Source organism: Myiozetetes cayanensis, unplaced genomic scaffold (genome assembly GCF_022539395.1).
Source record: "Myiozetetes cayanensis isolate MyiCay16 unplaced genomic scaffold, myiCay2020 scf4, whole genome shotgun sequence".
Lineage (NCBI taxonomy): Eukaryota > Metazoa > Chordata > Aves > Passeriformes > Tyrannidae > Myiozetetes > Myiozetetes cayanensis.
Window position 1 is genome coordinate 32,576,879 of NW_026087631.1, and position 18,551 is coordinate 32,595,429.

Consider the following 18,551-nt stretch of genomic DNA (forward strand, 5'->3'; position numbering starts at 1 on the left):
CAATGTGGGGAGACCAGATGGCCCAGCCTCCAGCAGCATTTTAAACCCTTATGCAGGCTACTGTGTCCCAAAATTCGATGGCCAACATCTCAGCTCAGGTAAGATGTAACGAAAATAACTTTGGTGGCTTGTAAGGTAAGCAGTTTTTTTTCAGTAGTGAATACTTCAGAAAATAGGCTTTTCTATTTCAGTCTTAAAACCTTTATTGCATTTGCAACTGGCTATTTAAAATGCAGCAGGAGCTGTAAAGATGGATTTTTTTAATTATTATTTTATTGAAGAATCATTGAAGTATAGCCTTTTTCCCTTTTCACCCACAAAATAGGAGTCTCTTGAGTTACATCTCTGGCAGTCTGGTAGTGGTGACCCTCTGAAGAGATGAGAGTTTACACAATTAGCTAGCAGTATGAAAAAAAGAAAAAAGGTAGTAACAGGAAAAAAATCCTTTTAGCAAGCACTGATTTAATGACATAATTAAAACCTAAAGGCTGAATAGTATCAAGAAGTTCAAAGGGCACCATGTTGAAAGTAACAGACACTAATTCTTGAATCCCCCTGACTGAAGGCTGACTCAGTTTAAGCCTGTTCATGGGGCTTTTGTAGTCCAGAGCCTCTAAAACATCATTTCATGAATCTTACCTGCATATAATACCTAGTTCCCACTGACAGTAGTGAAGAATACAATGTAGGCACAATTATCTTAGTTCTGTTCAGGAATACAAATTTTGCAAAAAGTTTTCCATACGTTTTATAAAGGATTTGACAAACAGTTCTTATTTGAAGTCATGTGTTCCAAAAGTCCTTTAACAGCCTGGGGAATGCTTGCACTTTCAACAGCAGTCTGAGGACCTTCAGAATTATTACAAAGCAATATTAGTCTTTCAGAAAATATTACTGATACATTATCTGATCCAATACATCTTTTAGCCAGTTTTATTTCATACAACCCTTTGCCTTTTGTTGGCCACAATACTAAATACATCCAGTATATATATTGGATATATCTGGACAATGGTCAATCCATAGTTGTAGCTTTGAGAAGATTTTAAGCCTTTGACTATGATTAACTTGAAATCATAATTGTTATTTTGTTTTGGGAGCTGTTAAGTTGGTAAATAGTTAACTGGTTACTGAGCTAGTTAGATATGAAAAAAACTAAATGGCATGCAAGAACTATTTAGTTGGAGACACTGGAAGCTGTAGACCGGAGGAGAATAATTGAAATCTCAGTAGTAGAAACAAGCTACTTCACTTTCCTTTAGTTTGCTTTTCTTTCAGCTCCCTGTGAGCAAAAAACTTAAGATCAAGATGTGTGTGTGAAGGCACAAGGGAATGCAGGGATGGACGTCCCATTGTGACACCACTGGTTGGTGGATACATCACTGGGTGGTGGATTATGACATCACCAGGGAATGGATTGTGACCTTGTGTTCCTTGCTATTCATGTTCAGGTGCAAGACTGAGTGGCAGATTGTGACCACTGATCAGCAGATTGTGACATCACGAGGGGACAGATTGTGATGTCATGTCATGTCCCTCGTTTGGGTGCTGCCAGAGCCTGGGTCAGACTGGCTCCAGCTCTACAGTGCCTGTGAGTGGGAGCAGCTCCTGGACCTCTGCTCCCCCCAGCCTGCTGGGACCAGACATGGCCACGGAGACACAGTGGAGCTGCCCCATCTGCCACAGCACTCGGAATGACGTGGCTTCCACTCTGCCCTGCCACCATCAGTTCTGCCTGGGGTGCATCCTGCGGTGGGCAAAGACAAACCCAGCGTGCCCACTTTGCAGCAAGCCAGTGGAAACTGTCAGGTTCTCTGAGCGGGGCGAGCAGGACTACATCCAGTTTGAAATCACAGCCCCCGAGGAGCGATTGGAGACCAACTGCCGGGCAGGGAGATCTCACTTCTGCCTGGCCGAGAACAGCCCCCAGCGCCCTGTGGTGCCCACTCCACCTTCTCCACAGGGAACACTGTCCCCAGCTGGGCAGGAGGATGCAGGGCCAGAGCCCGTGGGTGGCATCCCGCCCGAGGCGTGGGCAGCACTTTTCCGTTGCCAACAGCACCTCCTGGACCCTGCACGATCCTGGCTGCGCCAGAGGCTGGCTGCACTCTACGGGGAGCAGTGGTGGAGGGTAGAGGCTGCAGAGGGATCCATCCTGCATGGTCTCTGCGCCTGTGGGCTGCATGCTGAGGTCCTGGTGGAGGTCCTGGAGCCCCTTCTCAGCAGGCACACAGCACCACTGATCCATGACATCATCAGTGTCATTGTGGGCCAGTGCAGCGAGGAGGCACAGAGACTGCAGGGCTTCCACCAGGCCAGAGATGAGGACAACAGGCCTGCAGCCAGACCCAGCTCCAGCAGCTCCCAGGAGAGAACTCCTACCACCAGCCCTGCAGGCTCCAAGGTAGAGGAGGGAGCTGATACATCACAGACTGGCTTCCAAGGGAGTCCCAGCTGCCCTGGAGCTGTGCCTGACCCTGCAGAGCAGGACCAGCCCCGGGAGGGGCCAGAGCAGCCAGAGGGTCCCTGTGCCCAGGGCAGCAGCCGCAGCCCCTCCGCTCCTTGACTACTCACCCAGGGGATCCCAGCAACCCTCAAAGAGGAGGGTCCCCAGCCCCCAGGATTCTCCTTAGCCCAGCAAGAGGTGGCCTCGCAGGTTGGCAGCAGCAGGGCTCCAGAAATTCTTTAGCTGAGCAGAAGCAAATAAATGACTATTTCCCTGACAAAGTCTTGAGGTGCTGCTTTCTCCCTCTTATGGTGCCTTTCCCTGTCCCTCAGGCCCAACAGTCATCTGAGGGCCCCCAGAGCTCCCAGGGCCATTCCAGAAGCACCTCCTCACACAGGAAATCCCGCTGCAGCTGCTGTGGGGGAAGGGCTTCTAAAACAGTGGTCATCCTGTCAGATGTTTGGGGCTGCCTGCAGACAGGACTCACCCCACAGGAATCTGGGTGGCAAGAACATGCTCCTAGGAGGAGGCCACCTCACCTGGTGGCCTTCTATGATGGCCTGACCCTGTCCCAGTGGACAAGGTTGCAAATGCCACTGGTCTGGAATTCTGTAAGGCTTTTGACACAGCTCCTACAACATCCCTCCCTTCAGTGGAGGAGAGATAGATTAGGACAAAGCATAAAAACCGAGTGTGGGTCAACAGATGTGTAAGCATAAATCCTGCTTAGAATAAGGAATCAGAATGTATCCTGAAAAGAAGGACCAGCACCAGGATGAGCCATCTCTACCCAGCCTGCTAATCATGGAGACACGGACATAGAAAAGAACTAAGGGTTGCCAGAGGCCAGCAGCCAGGCAGAGGCAGATGCCAGCACCCTGAAAACAGTTTTAGATATCAGTGTCTTCAGCTTCTCTGTCTGGGGTTTCTTTGTTTGGTCAGTTTGTTATTTGGTTTTGTCTTGATTGGTTCATTCCAGATGATCTTCATTTTCATTAGGGCTCATTAGATGCTGACACGCTGCTTCAGATAAGGCTAGAATAAACATTTTCATGCATATTTTCCTATCATTTTTATCTTCTTTCTGACAAGAATGTCTAAACATTCTTTTAAAAAGATTTAATCTTGCAACTGCTGTGGGTCAGAGAAGGGGTTTTTCTGCATTAGAAAACCATTGCTTAAATAGTACTAGATGACTAACTAGTTTCCAAATTTTATATACACTCACAGCAGAGAAACCTGTTATTGTAGGGTAACTGGAGAATATTCTTATCATTATTACAGATACTCAGAAATTGAAAAGAAGAACCCAAATTTAATTCTCAGTGACCAACTGGTAACTACAGTTCCCAACATTTAGTGAAGTGTGAGCTAAATGTCGATGGACTGGAAGATACTGTTACTGTAAAATGCTAAAAAGTTGCTGTCACTTCATAAAAAAAATCCAAAAAAACCCCACAGAAACAAACAAACAAGCAAAACCCCCCTTTTTTTTTTTTTTTTTAAATTTAAATCTTGCCTATGGTAATGTATTTTGATTTTTTCTCAATGCCTTCTACCCAGCCAGTGTCCACCACATCCCCACCAAGCTAAGTGTAATCAACTGTAGCAATCAAAGATCAAAGAGTAGACAAGTTTGTCACAAAACTGAGCCTTCTGAAAGAATGATTTCTGTTAGAGACTCCATCAGCTCTTTCTGATTAAATCTCTTTCCTCCATTAATTCCCAGTTCTCATAAATACTACACAAATTCATCCTTAATTAAGGGCCTTTTTTCACGGTGAATGTATTTCTTTATATTTTGATTGATTGAGTTGATTCTGAATTTGACCTATTCTTTTGTTCTACTTTTTTCTTCATTTTCAGATTTCTCAGTCACAACTACAATGCCACAATCAAAAGCTTAGCAGTTCTTAGGGGCTGAGGGCCCATGCTGGAGAGTCATAAGCCATAATAAAAATAAAGGAGCAGTCACTAGGATTTCAGCAGAAAATGTTTTTTGTTCCTAAAGCAGCTGACAAAGGACTGAACTTTCACTGAGTTCATTATGATCCATTGTGGAAGGCATTTTTTTCACTAAATACATGCTTGATTTTATATTTGAAAAACAGTATAAAAAGGAAAGATTACTACAAAATCTGTTTTCAAAAACATGGATACTTGTATAAATAAATACACATACATAAAAGCTGTTGTTCCTTGTATTTCAAAAAATGCTACATACAAATTTATTCCAATTTTGTATTAACGCTTGTCGAGTAGAAAATTAAATACAAGAAATACATGTATTAGTTGTATATATGAACAAGATAGAGATCCAATGGCTCGATCTAAAAGCATGAAGTATAAAAATTGCACAGTAACATCTCAATTACACATTATCATGAAGCAAAGTAATCAGTATTTCAGGAAAGCAGTAAAAAAAGCAGTGATTAGACTCTGGGCAAACAAACATTTGTGCTAATATGTAGATATACTACAGGAAAAATTTACAGATGGTAGAAGTCCGCATTATTTAAACACTTAAATCCCCTTTGTTTTCCCACCTCATAGGTTCACATCCAGAGCCTCCCAAAAATTCCTGAAAACACTAAAGGCAACAGAGTTCAGCTGAACTTTATGTGGGGAGAACTTGTCATTAAGGACTGACCCAACATACAACTCAGAATTATTTCTCATTTAATTTTGTTTATTCAGCCATCTACTCCTCTAATAGATTTTCTTTAACTGATCTGGATTCTATTTGCAAATAATTTTCACGCTCCCTAAACTGTATTGGCTGATCAGTAATGCTGTTATTTTACTGAAAAGGTTATTGCAACAAAAAAGCACAAACAAACTTTAACTAACTTACCATTTAAATTAAAACATTACGTGTGCAAGTTTAAAATCTGACAAGTAAAAAAAGTCCAGAGCCACCCCAGGGCGCACCGCCGGCCGAGTCCCTCCCTCCGGGACGAGGAGCCGCCGCCCAGCTCCGGCCGGGCCGAGCAGCGGCTTCAGCCCCGGCTCCCGGCAGGGTGAAGGAACGTGGGAGCCGCTGAGGAGACGGTGAGGCTGAGGGGGCCCGGGGCGGCTGCGAAGTCGGTGGGGCTGTGAGGGCTGAGAGGGGGAGCGGCGGGGCTGAGAGAGCTGAGGGGGACTGAGAGATGGAGGGAGGTGGTTTAGGCTAAGGGGACTGGGGGACTGGGAGGGGTGTGGCGGCATCGCGGGCACTGAGGGCACCGGAGAGCTGAGAGCTATGGGGGTGGCTCGGGGGTCCGAGGGCGATGGCTCTGGGGTCCGAGGGTGATGGCTCTGGGGGTCCGAGGGCGATGGCTCTGGGGTCCGAGGGCGATGGCTCTGGGGTCCGAGGGCGATGGCTCTGGGGGTCCGAGGGTAGTGGGGGCCTGGGGGCCTGAGGGCAATGGCGGCACTGGGGGTATGAGGGTGATGTTGGTGACGGGGACTGACGGCTATGGCTCTGGGGGTCTGAGGACGATTGGGGGCTCTGTGGGCCTGAGGGCAATGGCAGCACTGGCACACCGGTGGCCGGTGGTGACCATGGTGCCAGTGGAGACCTTGCTGCCATCAGCCTGAGATCAGCAGCTGTTGAAGTTGTGTTGCAGGTGTGTGAGGAGACGCTTTCATCATCCTGCCCTGAAATGGCTGCCTTTTTGGAGGTAACTCTACTTGATAGCAATGCTGGGGTCTGGACTGAAGAGTTTTTTTAGTGTTGTTTTTAATGCTAAGCTTTTTTAATGTTAAGCTTTTAATGGACAGTGAAGCATTTGCTTGGTAAAGCAAGATTTTGAAAGGAAGAGGGAATCAAAAATATCCCACATTAATGAGCATAAGACATGTTAGCCTGCGTTGGCCAAGTTCAGGTGCTCATTTTCATGGGAAAAATACATAGTGCAGGTGTATCTGTGAGGATGAAGTGGAAACCTTTTAGGTTATAACTTAACCAAATCCAAGTCTATTTCTTTTGGTTTTGAACACAAAGGAAAAGCAAGATCTGGACTGCACTTGCTGCTGCTGTGTAAGACCTACCTTTCCTATAGCCACGAACAAAAAGCTGTTTGTGTATGTGCTAGAGGTGCAGTTTTATTGTCCTCTCAGTATCTTGATGCCTTCAGTAAAGTTTCTAGCTGGGAAATCCTTAGCTGATGGCAACTGGCCACTATTGCTCTCAGTGTTCCAATGATTAGTTCATGTTCCTCTTGGATATCTCCCTAGAAAGAGATGTGTATTCTGATCAAGTCCCTGCAAAGCTCTAGGCTGGATAAGATTGTTTTGCTCAGGGCAGTGTGGGGAGGAGCAGGTCACTGTGCCAGCACGGAGTTGGCAGGACTCCTTCCTTAGCGCCCTCTCAGTGTATTGTCTCCTGTTCCTTAAACACTGTCAGCTGTTGAACTGCATTTGGGAAGCTTATCTTTTCCACTGTTGAAGGTTCAGACTTTGGGGCCCAGACTTCCTCGTTAGGAATCAGGGATTAAGTGTGTGAGTCATGGAGTTGGGGTGCAGGTGTTTTGAAGCCTTCTGACCTGTGTGACTAGTGAGAAGGCAGATGTTGATCCCGGATATGAAGTGGTTAAAGAGGTCAAGGTTTTACTCTGTGCTGAAGAACAATTCAGGGACTATTAGGCCTTTTGCTTGACAGATTCCCTCTTTTGATTAGACGTCTGCTTTCTCTTAACTCTTGCCTCTTCCCAGACTCCCCTGGAGTGTTCAGTTCCAGTATTGGCACAAGTCTTTTTTTGCATATTATTATACAACTTTGCCAAAGTTTCTGTATTTCTGTACTTCTATTTGAAGCACACATACTACTTTTCAAAAACTTGTCTTTCCTTACCTGGAGGAAATGTTACAGGCTCTGAACAGCCATTCTTCTTTATCATACTGATGGCTATTCACAGAAGAGATGAATAATCTAGAACAGGTGATAGTGAGAATATCTTTCTGTCTAAAGGTAATTTCCAGGTGCTTAACTTGGGCCTTCACTTCCTCAGTGGAACAGAAACCTAACATGGTTGTCCAGCTTTTGGGTTTGTTTTACCCAACAGATTTTGCTACGTGATCCTGGAAATACATCAGTTTGGTAGATACTTTCCTCCAAAATACATATGGAGGGGCAGCAGAGGACTCCAAAGAGCATGCAACACATTAGGATTTAATGTCTTAGCAAGTGGATGGGGTGTAGGGTGATATTCCCAGCCATAAATCTGTGGTTTGTGTGCAGTTTTGCACCATACAGCCCTGTACAGTGGCTTGAGTGAGGGCTGCCCTTCCTGACACACATGTTGGTGACAAAGAGGGCACTTGGATTTCTGCTGGCTGGTTTCTTACAGTCCATGCGATAAGCAAGGGCAAAGTTCAGACTGTGAGGACACACAACCTTACTTGGTGTATTCTTGTTTTCTGATTTCATGTTTTGCTTAATAGGCCTTTTGTAAGAGCCTGAGTTTCAGTTTTGCAACCTTAATTCTGAGTTTAAAACACTTGTCATGTAAACCATGTGGGTGATGTTCACCTTGTGTTACATATCCTTTTGGAGTGGAGAAGAACAGTTATTATTTTGCCCTTTGAGTGATTACAAGAAAATACTGAGTGATCTTTGATTTTTTTGAGGTTTTTTTGTGTTTGTCTTGTTTTATTTTGTTTTGTTTTTCTTTTGAGGAGAATATTAGTATCCTCTCTGAGTCTTCAGGAAAGGAGTCTGGGAACAAGGCTGCAGCAGAGAGAGCTTCTCCTGGCAATGTGAGCTGTGGGAACAGTTCCCCGGAAGCAGAGGACACTGGTAAGAAGAGAGTCCTGGTGTTCAGACATGTCTGAGCCTGACTGTGACAGAAAGAGAGGTCACAGCAGTTTAGATACTATTCAGTGTCTGTGCTTCCTTGTTCCTTCAGTTCAAATACTGTACTTGTACAGCCTCACAGAACACTCACCAATGCACTTCTCAAGATGTGCTTATACTCAGTGCTCTTCTGTGCAAAAGGGTGTGAATTAGAGCAGTGAATAAAACCTGACAGTCTGGGATTTGTCACCAACCCAGATGTCACCACTTCGAGCTGATGTCCATCAGTGTTTGCTGCAGAGTGATAGTGCTACAGAGGCAACACTGAGTAATGAGGGGACTGTTCGAGCAACAGGGAAAAACCCCACCAAACTGATGAAGTCAGTGCAGAAGTCCAAACTTTCTGTTTCAAATCACTAACTAAATTAAGTTCCAGTCTGATGATACTTATTCTGAGACACATGAGAAAAGAAAGCAACAGAACACCTGAGGTCAAACAATGGACAAATCCAGTAACTAAAGGAAAAACCTAAATGTCCACAAATTAGCGAGACCTAAGAGCACTTTGGATCCATTCTAGAGAAAAGCTGGTACAGCCTGCAGTCCTTGTAGGGAGCTTTTCCCTCCCAGCTGTTCACCCAAGAACTGATGGCAGAGTTGAAGAAGCTGTTGCTCACTTCAGAGGGTAGTGAGCCAGATAATGGTGCAAGATAGTAACTCATATTGCCCATCAGTTTCCATCATTTTAGCAAGGACTGAGGTCTCTCTGCCAGCACAGAGAAAGAACAAGGCCAGGGTGGTGGTTGTGAATGTGACTGTCTCAGTTTAAAGCCCTCGTGGGTGCCATTTGCAGTGCAAGTGCAGAGACTTTATCAGGTACTTCAAAACTTCCCAGTTTTGAAAACTTGGATTCCTATTCTTTAAACAGCAGGACCCGAATTCTCAAGTGAGAGCCTGCCTTCCGGTGATGTTTTATAGTCCCTGACGGAAGTACAACTGCTCCATGGGCTGCCAGGACCCATGTGGACTCAGTATTTCCTTTTTTTGCTTCCCAGATATCCACCTGCTGTACCTCTCCAAAAGGGCTGCTCTGCGTGGGAGGAAGAGGCCGAAGCCCAAGTCAGGGCTGGCCCCATCAGGTGGCGATAGCTGCGGCTCTGCGGGGCCAGGGCACGCTCCCCAGAGCCCTGAGCTCCCTGTGGACACCAAGAGGCTGAAGGAAGCCAACAAGGAGAACCTCGGGACCGGCCTGAAGGTGCCTGAGCGTCCCCCCAGCCGCTCCCAGCAGCGCTTGGATACACTCCCGAGCAGAGATCCGCCCTCGGCCAACAGGAACGGTGAGATGGGGCCGTGGAGAGGGCGGGTCTGACAGGCATGTGGGATTTGGAAACCTCTGGGAGAATGGGTCAGGCATGAGCACTCCGTGGGTTGTGTGCAGAGGGGAAAGACCTGGCACTGAGGTTTCTGGCAGTTGTCTCCTGCCAAAGAAACTGCAAGTGAAGCAGTTTTTCAAGAGGATTGAATGGATAGGTAAGAGCTAAAGACAAGGTATTTGTTGCTGGAAAGCCCCAGAACTTGGTGTTTTGTTTTTTTTTTTTCTGCTTGAGAGGATCAGAGATTTTAGAGTCCCTGATAGAAGTACAATTGCTGCCAAGGGAATCGTACACATGACCAATATTTACTCAATATCCGTTTTTTTGGATCTGCCTCTAGATGCTTCCAGGACAAGTGAAGCTTCTCCTGGGTTGCTTCCAGGGCATGAGGCATCTCCAGCTCTTCCAGAGAAAGTCGTTGCCACTCCAAGAATTTAATTAAGGTCACAGTCCCATCCATGTCCACAGTCCTAGTTGAAACTTATATATTGTCAGGAGTGTTGTAACAATCTGTAGTAAGTTTTTAAACTGAAATTGATATTTGCTTGTATTGGCAGTACAGTTGTAGCCCTTTGCAATAAAATTTTTAAATTGAAATGGGTGTTGATTTGTGTTATTCACAGCAATTAGCAGATGTAAATGTTATGATGCTGGAAGATTTTGGGAATGAGTGAGGGGGACTGGGGCAAAATATCCAGGCATGCCCAGCAGATCTCCCAGTTCCAGTCAAGCTGGGAGTGAAATCACAGATTTTCGATAAGCAGCCCAATCCACTGTGTAAATAATTCTGAAATCCAAAGAAAACTCTCTATAGGAGAGGTAAAAAGGGGAATAACTCCAGAGAAATACTGGCAAATAGATTTCTCTGAACACCCTAAATATGGGTGTTCCAGGTATCTGCTGATATTAGTGGATACATATTCAGGACACCAAATGTGCAAACAGGTCTGCATAGAACCTTATGTACTTCTGTAACACCAACAGAGGTGCAAACCTGGTATAAAATCCTCCACACATCACACAGATTGAGACTGACAAATTTACACTATTTCAGCATGGAGCTTCCTTTACCTGCTACTTCAAATCCCCCTGGATTACCCAAACTGAAAGACATTTCCTCAATGGAAGTGAAATTCATGCTTTACCAATGTTTTACACTTATCTTGCCAGATAAACGAGTAGCAAATTTGTTCATAATCACTACTGCAGTTCAATCTTTGGTTTGACACGAAAAGACAAAAAAGCTCAGCAGGATATAGAACAGATGTAAAGCTAATTAGAAAGAAATACTTCACCAGTGAAGGTTGCAGATCACAGGACAATAGGTTTCTGGTGAGGGAACGCTGGCTCTAAAGGGAAGAGAAGCTAAGCTCTTCAGGTTTGATTTGTTCACTCTTTCAGAGTGCAAAGAAGATACGGTGTTCCAGAGTGGAATCTGGTGCCAGAAGTTTGAGAATAGGGTGCGATAAGAGCACCAGAGAATTATCTCTGTTTATAAGCAGCAGCCCTGCAGAGCTTTGACTTAAACTGAAAATCTTGTTTGACTAAGGAGAACTTTGATCTATTGCTGTTTTGGAGAAAGAAAAAGAAAATAACAAAGCACCTGATGTCTGTATTGAGATCAAGTGTATCACAGAGGGCTAACAGTGCACCAAGGCAAGAGACCTTCCCATAATTTAAGCTGTTGTTTTCCTAATAATAATAATGATTTCCCAGTACACGTTGATTTAAACAACCATCATCACAGTAAGTCAGATCTTTCCTTGCTCTGGCCTTTCACATATCACTAAGGAAAGGTTAGGCCAATTTATTCCCAGCAAGATTTTGAATTCTTCAGAAGTCAGAACTGAATTCAAGTCAGGTTATAAACACTGTGACATCCAGACTTCTAAAACCTTGTATTCTCTTTTATTTGACTGGAGACCAGCTTGTTCCTCTGTCAGAAGAAAAAGCTAGATGTGGGACTAATCCTTTCTTTGATAGGAAACAGTTTTTAACAGTAAAGTGGAAAAAAGGTCTTTGAACAAAGGTTTACTTACAAAAATGCTACTGCTGCAACAACCAGCAGGACACAAAAGCATAGACTGTGTTATTAAGTGTGAAGTAGTGCTACTGAGCCTGTGTTTTCCATACTATGAAAACCCACAGTACTTTGAGAATCCCTGACTGAATATTGTTACTTAACCTCCTTAACTGTGCAAATTATGGTGGGTTCGAAGAACTCAGTTTAATTACTGCAGTGCTTTGATCACTCCTGTGCACATATGTGGTGGTTTTAATCTAGGCCTTCCTTGGTTACCAGTTTGTAACCAAGGAAGAGCTAGTGTTCCCAGTATTCCATATGATTTTTACGTAAATCAGGGTATAAATAAGAAGGGAGGAGAGGCCTTCACTCTCTTCTCTTCCGGCGAGGTTCGGGAACAGTGGGTCCTTGCGTTGGTCTTGCTTATCTAAGGCTGAGGCCTGCAGCGACCGCTGGCCTGCCACATGGAGGATAGCAGAGTGCTGGCCATGTGTGCCAATCCTGCTTTTTTCTAAGGGACGTGGTGAGATTTGTTTTACTAGTTATTTTACTAATTCTCGGGTTTGATTGCATATATCTGCTCCGTGTCCCTTTTTGTTCCCTTTTGTTCCCCTTTCCCTATCCCTTCTGGGGGTGTTTCGATTCCTTTTTGCTGTGTATGTAGCATCTTAACTGTAATATACATCAAATATATATTTTTTTATATAACTAGCTGGATTTTCGGGTTCTTCAATTTACATAGTTTTTTTCCTTTGCTCTGGGGGAAGAAGGAAGGGGGAAGGGGGGGAGGTTGCTACTGGGGTTTGGGCATTTGGCAGGGAGCCAAGTCCAAACCATCACAACATACAACACTCAAAACCCATTAAACAACAATATTTAGTTTTTTGGCAGGTATTTGGTCTTGAAGGAAAACTTTTTGCTAATTTTTCCCTCTCTTTAAAACTCACTGTTGTTGGTTGATATCAGAACCTAGAATGCTAAAGCATGCGGGAAAGGGCTGCAAATGTATTTGCCACCCTTTTATCCAACATCAGCAACAGTGTGGTTTGCATACGGACTTGTAAAACAGCACTGCTGCTGTAGTCAAACTAGTGTTGATTAGTTGAGTTAGATATACTCTGGAGAAGGTGGTTATCTTTAGCCAGTGTAGGAAAGGGGGGTTTGGTTGAGGTTTTTTTCAATAAAACTCAAGGTGAGAAAGACCCACAGTCCTTCACCCTGCCAACACTCATGTTTCCTTGGACATAATCTTTTCAGCAGCTTACTAAGAAAATTATGAGAATATTTAATGTGCTGCTGGATCTCTTAGAATGTTCCTGCAGATGCTTGATTGGATTTACCTAAATCCTCCAATGCATAATTGTGGCAATTGTGATAGGATAAGCAAGTTGAAAGAGTGAACAATAAACAGGATCTTGTCACTTTATAATAAAAGAGTGTTTTGGGGTGAGGGCATGGTTTGGTTTTGTGAGGGCTTGTTTTTTATGGCAAATATGAGAAAGTTTGTAGGTTCTCTCTGATCCACAGTAAAAGAGCTATAAGGAAAAGGTGGTATCTTGAAATCCAGATAAGGAAAGCTGGTTAGAAAGAACTCATAACACTTCTCTCCTTTAGCTGACTACTCACAGACACTTCGGACTGTGAGCAGTATCATCTGACTACTCACAGAGGCTTTGCTGAAATCCTTCTGCTGTAATACAAAACAGACATCAAAGGAAGGTGCCTTGATAAGAGGCAGCATTTCACTGTTTGCCTTGAACTGATTAAGGTATGAGCTCTTTGGAGTTTTTTTAGAGAGGAAAAAAAAAACCCCAAACCTGTTTGTTGAATTCTCTGGAAAATCTGACTTACTGAAGGAAGTAACATTTTGTGATACTTGTGCTTTCAGAATGTGCAAATTTTCTACTTATCATTCATTCAGACGCTTATTAAGTCAATAATGCTCTTATTAATGTTTTAACAAAGCTGATTGAAATAAAATTACTTGGCATTTCAGCTTCAATGTTCAGTGATGTTTTGGATATGAGAATATTCGTCTGGAGGAGGAAAAGAATGTATTTTCACAGATCCATTATGTTTTATTGTTCCAACACACAGATGCTCTCATTTCCTGGGACTGCAAGGAGAGGTGGATGCTGATGTACCAGCTTCCTCCTCCACCTTGGAGCCTGCAGGCCCGCTGGTGGACCAGGAGCTGCTGGAGCTGCCTATGGAGCTTCTGATGCTGCTGGAGCTGGAGCTGCTGGACCTGGATCTGGAGCTGGGCACTGGGCCATTGTTCTCATCCCTGGCAGCAGCAGAGCCCAGCAGCCTCTGTGCCTCCTCACTGCACCGGCCCACAATGACACTGCAGATGCTGTGGATCAGTGGTGCCGCCTGCTCGTTGAGCAGAGGCTCCATGATCTCCACCAAGACTTCTGCATTTGGTCCGTAGAGGCAGAGGCTGTACAGGATGATGCTCTGTACGTCCTCCACAAGCCACCACTGGTCCCAGTATATTCCCTCCAGCCTCTGGCGCAGGCAGGGCCACACTCGGTCCAGGAGATGCTGTTGTTGACGGAACAGTCCTGCCCACACCTCGGGCAGGATGGCACCCGTGGGCTGTGGTCCTGCAGCCCCGTGCCCGCCCGGGGACAGTGTTCCGGGTGGAGGAGGTGGAGTGGGCACCACAGGGCAATGGGGGCTGTTTCCAGGTAGGTGGGAGGGAGCTCTCCCTGCCCAACTGTTGATCTCCGGTGACTCCTCGGGGGCTCTGACGGCCCTTCCTTCTCGCTCCCTCCCGGCCATGGTGCTGTGCAGGGCGGGCGGACACCGCGGGGCGGGCACCTCAGGCCGGTTTTGCAGGGGAGCCGGGGGGAGCCTTTTGTGACGCCAGAGCTTTCTGAGTCACCGTCACCAGCGAGGTCACAGTGGCTGCACCCGATGCGTCACAAAGGGGATCCCCGGCTCCCCTATAAAAGCGGGTGATCCGCACGCCTCGCACACCACCATGGCCCGCTACCGCCGGCGCTCCCGCAGAGCCGCAGCCGCAGCCGGAGCCGCCGCCGCTCCCGCCGCCGGGGCGCGCGGAGGAGGCGCCGGGCTGGATCCCGCCGCTCCAGATATCGCCGGCGCCGCCGCGGCGGCAGGAGGCGCAGACGCCGCTGAGCGGGCAGCGGGCACCGCGGACTCGGCTCCGCACGGACACACGGCGGGCCTGACAATAAATTAGCACGGCAAAGCTCACGTGGGTGTGCGTGTCTCTGCTTCGCCCCGCCACGGCGCCTCATTCCGCGTTTCATCTGCTGCTGCTGCTCCTGTGTCTCCATCTCCGCTGTTCCACAACAGCGCTCCCAAACTCTGCCCGTCCCCGTTTTTCTTTGCCCTGTTCATGTCCATCCCAAAGCTGAATCAAGAAGGAATGTGAATGGCAGACCTTTTCAGAGGCCCCCTACCTGATATTGGTGATTTATAGGAATATATTTACATCAGTTCATCAAATTTATTTACATCAAATGGTGAACCTCTTACATAAACTATTCCTTATTTAAACAAATCCATCAAATGATGAATTTCTTACATAAATGATGCCCCTTATTTACATAAATTCACTTTCACAGCTGGCAAAGGTTCAGTCTGTCACCAGCAATTTTCTGCCGTGGACATGGCTCTGGGGCTCCCCGGCCCATGGCTGTGCCCCCCAGCCCGTGGGCCGATGAGGCAGCCTCTTGGTGGGTGGAGGACAACCCTGCAGGCTGGGGACCCTCCTCTGGGGGGTGCTGGGACACACCGGGCAAGCAGTTCCTGCCCCATCCGGGAGTGGAGGGGCTGTGGCTGCTGCCCTGGGCAGAGGGATCTGCGCCCTCTGCCTGCTGCTCCTGCTCTGCTGAGTTGGGCACAGCTCGTGGGCAGCCGGGACTGCCAGGAGGGGTGGCTGCCGATGTATTGGCTTCTTTCACCTTGGAGCCTGTGGAGCTGCTGTTGGGAGTCCCCTCCTATGAGCTGCTGGACTTGGGGCTGCTGAAGCTCCTGGTGCTGCTGGACCTGGATCTGGAGCTGGGCACTGGGCCATTGTTCTCATCCCTGGCAGCAGCAGAGCCCAGCAGCCTCTGTGCCTTCTCACTGCACAGGCCCACAATGACACTGCAGATGCCGTGGATCAGTGGTGCCGCCTGCTCGTTGAGCAGAGGCTCCATGATCTCCACCAAGACTTCTGCATTCAGTCCGTAGAGGCAGAGGCTGTACAGGATGATGCTCTGTACGTCCTCCACAAGCCACCACTGGTCCCAGTATATTCCCTCCAGCCTCTGGTGCAGGCAGGGCCACACTCGGTCCAGGAGATGCTGTTGTTGACGGAACAGTCCTGCCCACACCTCGGGCAGGATGGCACTCGTGGGCTGTGGCCCTGCAGCCCCCTACCCGCCCGGGGACAGTGTTCCGGGTGGAGGAGGTGGAGTGGGCACCACAGGGCAATGGGGGCTGTTTCCAGGTAGGTGGGAGGGAGCTCTCCCTGCCCAACTGTTGATCTCCGGTGACTCCTCGGGGGCTCTGACGGCCCTTCCTTCTCGCTCCCTCCCGGCCATGGTGCTGTGCAGGGCGGGCGGACACCGCGGGGCGGGCACCTCAGGCCGGTTTTGCAGGGGAGCCGGGGGGAGCCTTTTGTGACGCCAGAGCTTTCTGAGTCACCGTCACCAGCGAGGTCACAGCGGCTGCACCCGATGCGTCACAAAGGGGATCCCCGGCTCCCCTATAAAAGCGGGTGACCCGCACGCCTCGCACACCACCATGGCCCGCTACCGCCGGCGCTCCCGCAGGAGCCGCAGCCGCAGCCGGAGCCGCCGCCGCTCCCGCCGCCGGGCGCGCGGAGGAGGCGCCGGGCTGGATCCCGCCGCTCCAGATATCGCCGGCGCCGCCGCGGCGGCAGGAGGCGCAGACGCCGCTGAGCGGGCAGCGGGCACCGCGGACTCGGCTCCGCACGGACACACGGCGGGCCTGACAATAAATTAGCACGGCAAAGCTCACGTGGGTGTGCGTGTCTCTGCTTCGCCCCGCCACGGCGCCTCATTCCGCGTTTCATCTGCTGCTGCTGCTCCTGTGTCTCCATCTCCGCTGTTCCACAACAGCGCTCCCAAACTCTGCCCGTCCCCGTTTTTCTTTGCCCTGTTCATGTCCATCCCAAAGCTGAATCAAGAAGGAATGTGAATGGCAGACCTTTTCAGAGGCCCCCTACCTGATATTGGTGATTTATAGGAATATATTTACATCAGTTCATCAAATTTATTTACATCAAATGGTGAACCTCTTACATAAACTATTCCTTATTTAAACAAATCCATCAAATGATGAATTTCTTACATAAATGATGCCCCTTATTTACATAAATTCACTTTCACAGCTGGCAAAGGTTCAGTCTGTCACCAGCAATTTTCTGCCGTGGACATGGCTCTGGGGCTCCCCGGCCCATGGCTGTGCCCCCCAGCCCGTGGGCCGATGAGGCAGCCTCTTGGTGGGTGGAGGACAACCCTGCAGGCTGGGGACCCTCCTCTGGGGGGGTGCTGGGACACACCGGGCAAGCAGTTCCTGCCCCATCCGGGAGTGGAGGGGCTGTGGCTGCTGCCCTGGGCAGAGGGATCTGCGCCCTCTGCCTGCTGCTCCTGCTCTGCTGAGTTGGGCACAGCTCGTGGGCAGCCGGGACTGCCAGGAGGGGTGGCTGCCGATGTATTGGCTTCTTTCACCTTGGAGCCTGTGGAGCTGCTGTTGGGAGTCCCCTCCTATGAGCTGCTGGACTTGGGGCTGCTGAAGCTCCTGGTGCTGCTGGACCTGGATCTGGAGCTGGGCACTGGGCCATTGTTCTCATCCCTGGCAGCAGCAGAGCCCAGCAGCCTCTGTGCCTTCTCACTGCACAGGCCCACAATGACACTGCAGATGCCGTGGATCAGTGGTGCCGCCTGCTCGTTGAGCAGAGGCTCCATGATCTCCACCAAGACTTCTGCATTCAGTCCGTAGAGGCAGAGGCTGTACAGGATGATGCTCTGTACGTCCTCCACAAGCCACCACTGGTCCCAGTATATTCCCTCCAGCCTCTGGTGCAGGCAGGGCCACACTCGGTCCAGGAGATGCTGTTGTTGACGGAACAGTCCTGCCCACACCTCGGGCAGGATGGCACCCGTGGGCTGTGGCCCTGCAGCCCCCTACCCGCCCGGGGACAGTGTTCCGGGTGGAGGAGGTGGAGTGGGTACCACAGGGCAATGGGGGCTGTTTCCAGGTAGGTGGGAGGGAGCTCTCCCTGCCCAACTGTTGATCTCCGGTGACTCCTCGGGGGCTCTGACGGCCCTTCCTTCTCGCTCCCTCCCGGCCATGGTGCTGTGCAGGGCGGGCGGACACCGCGGGGCGGGCACCTCAGGCCGGTTTTGCAGGGGAGCCGGGGAGCCTTTTGTGACGCCAGAGCTTTCTGAGTCACCGTCACCAGCGAGGTCACAGCGGCTGCACCCGATGCGTCACAAAGGGGATCCCCGGCTCCCCTATAAAAGCGGGTGACCCGCAGGCCTCGCACACCACCATGGCCCGCTACCGCCGGCGCTCCCGCAGGAGCCGCAGCCGCAGCCGGAGCCGCCGCCGCTCCCGCCGCCGGGGCGCGCGGAGGGAGGCGCCGGGCTGGATCCCGCCGCTCCAGATATCGCCGGCGCCGCCGCGGCGGCAGGAGGCGCAGACGCCGCTGAGCCCAGCTCAGGATCTCGGCCTTACAGAGCCAGAGCGCCCAGAGCGCGGCGCTGACGCGGGCCTGGTCTACCAATAAAGTACAGCAAGCTTCCATCAGATGAGGGTGTCAGTGGTCCCTGGTGTTCCTGTGCGCCGGTAGCGACTCGCTCAGGGTGTGCCCGGGCCCGCATCTCTCTCCTCGCCCGGGCTTTCCTGACTCGGGAGAGCCCCCTGGCCCCCACTCGGCGTGCTCCG

General features: G+C 49.1%; 2 protein-coding genes across 2 annotated transcripts; both read left to right on the forward strand.

The window, feature by feature from the left end:
- The first annotated feature begins 1,645 nt into the window (after positions 1-1,645).
- Positions 1,646-2,566, forward strand: LOC126647509 (E3 ubiquitin-protein ligase Topors-like). The gene has a single exon (XM_050329808.1). It carries the CDS (start codon positions 1,646-1,648, stop codon positions 2,564-2,566), a length of 921 nt encoding a protein of 306 aa, XP_050185765.1.
- Positions 2,567-5,404: 2,838 nt separating this feature from the next.
- Positions 5,405-10,158, forward strand: LOC126647167 (heat shock factor protein 5-like). The gene is made up of 5 exons (XM_050329129.1): positions 5,405-5,497; positions 6,055-6,108; positions 8,105-8,225; positions 9,278-9,559; positions 9,936-10,158. Exons 2-5 carry the CDS (start codon positions 6,091-6,093, stop codon positions 10,031-10,033), a joined length of 519 nt encoding a protein of 172 aa, XP_050185086.1. The 5' UTR covers positions 5,405-5,497; positions 6,055-6,090; the 3' UTR covers positions 10,034-10,158.
- The last annotated feature ends 8,393 nt before the right edge of the window (positions 10,159-18,551 follow it).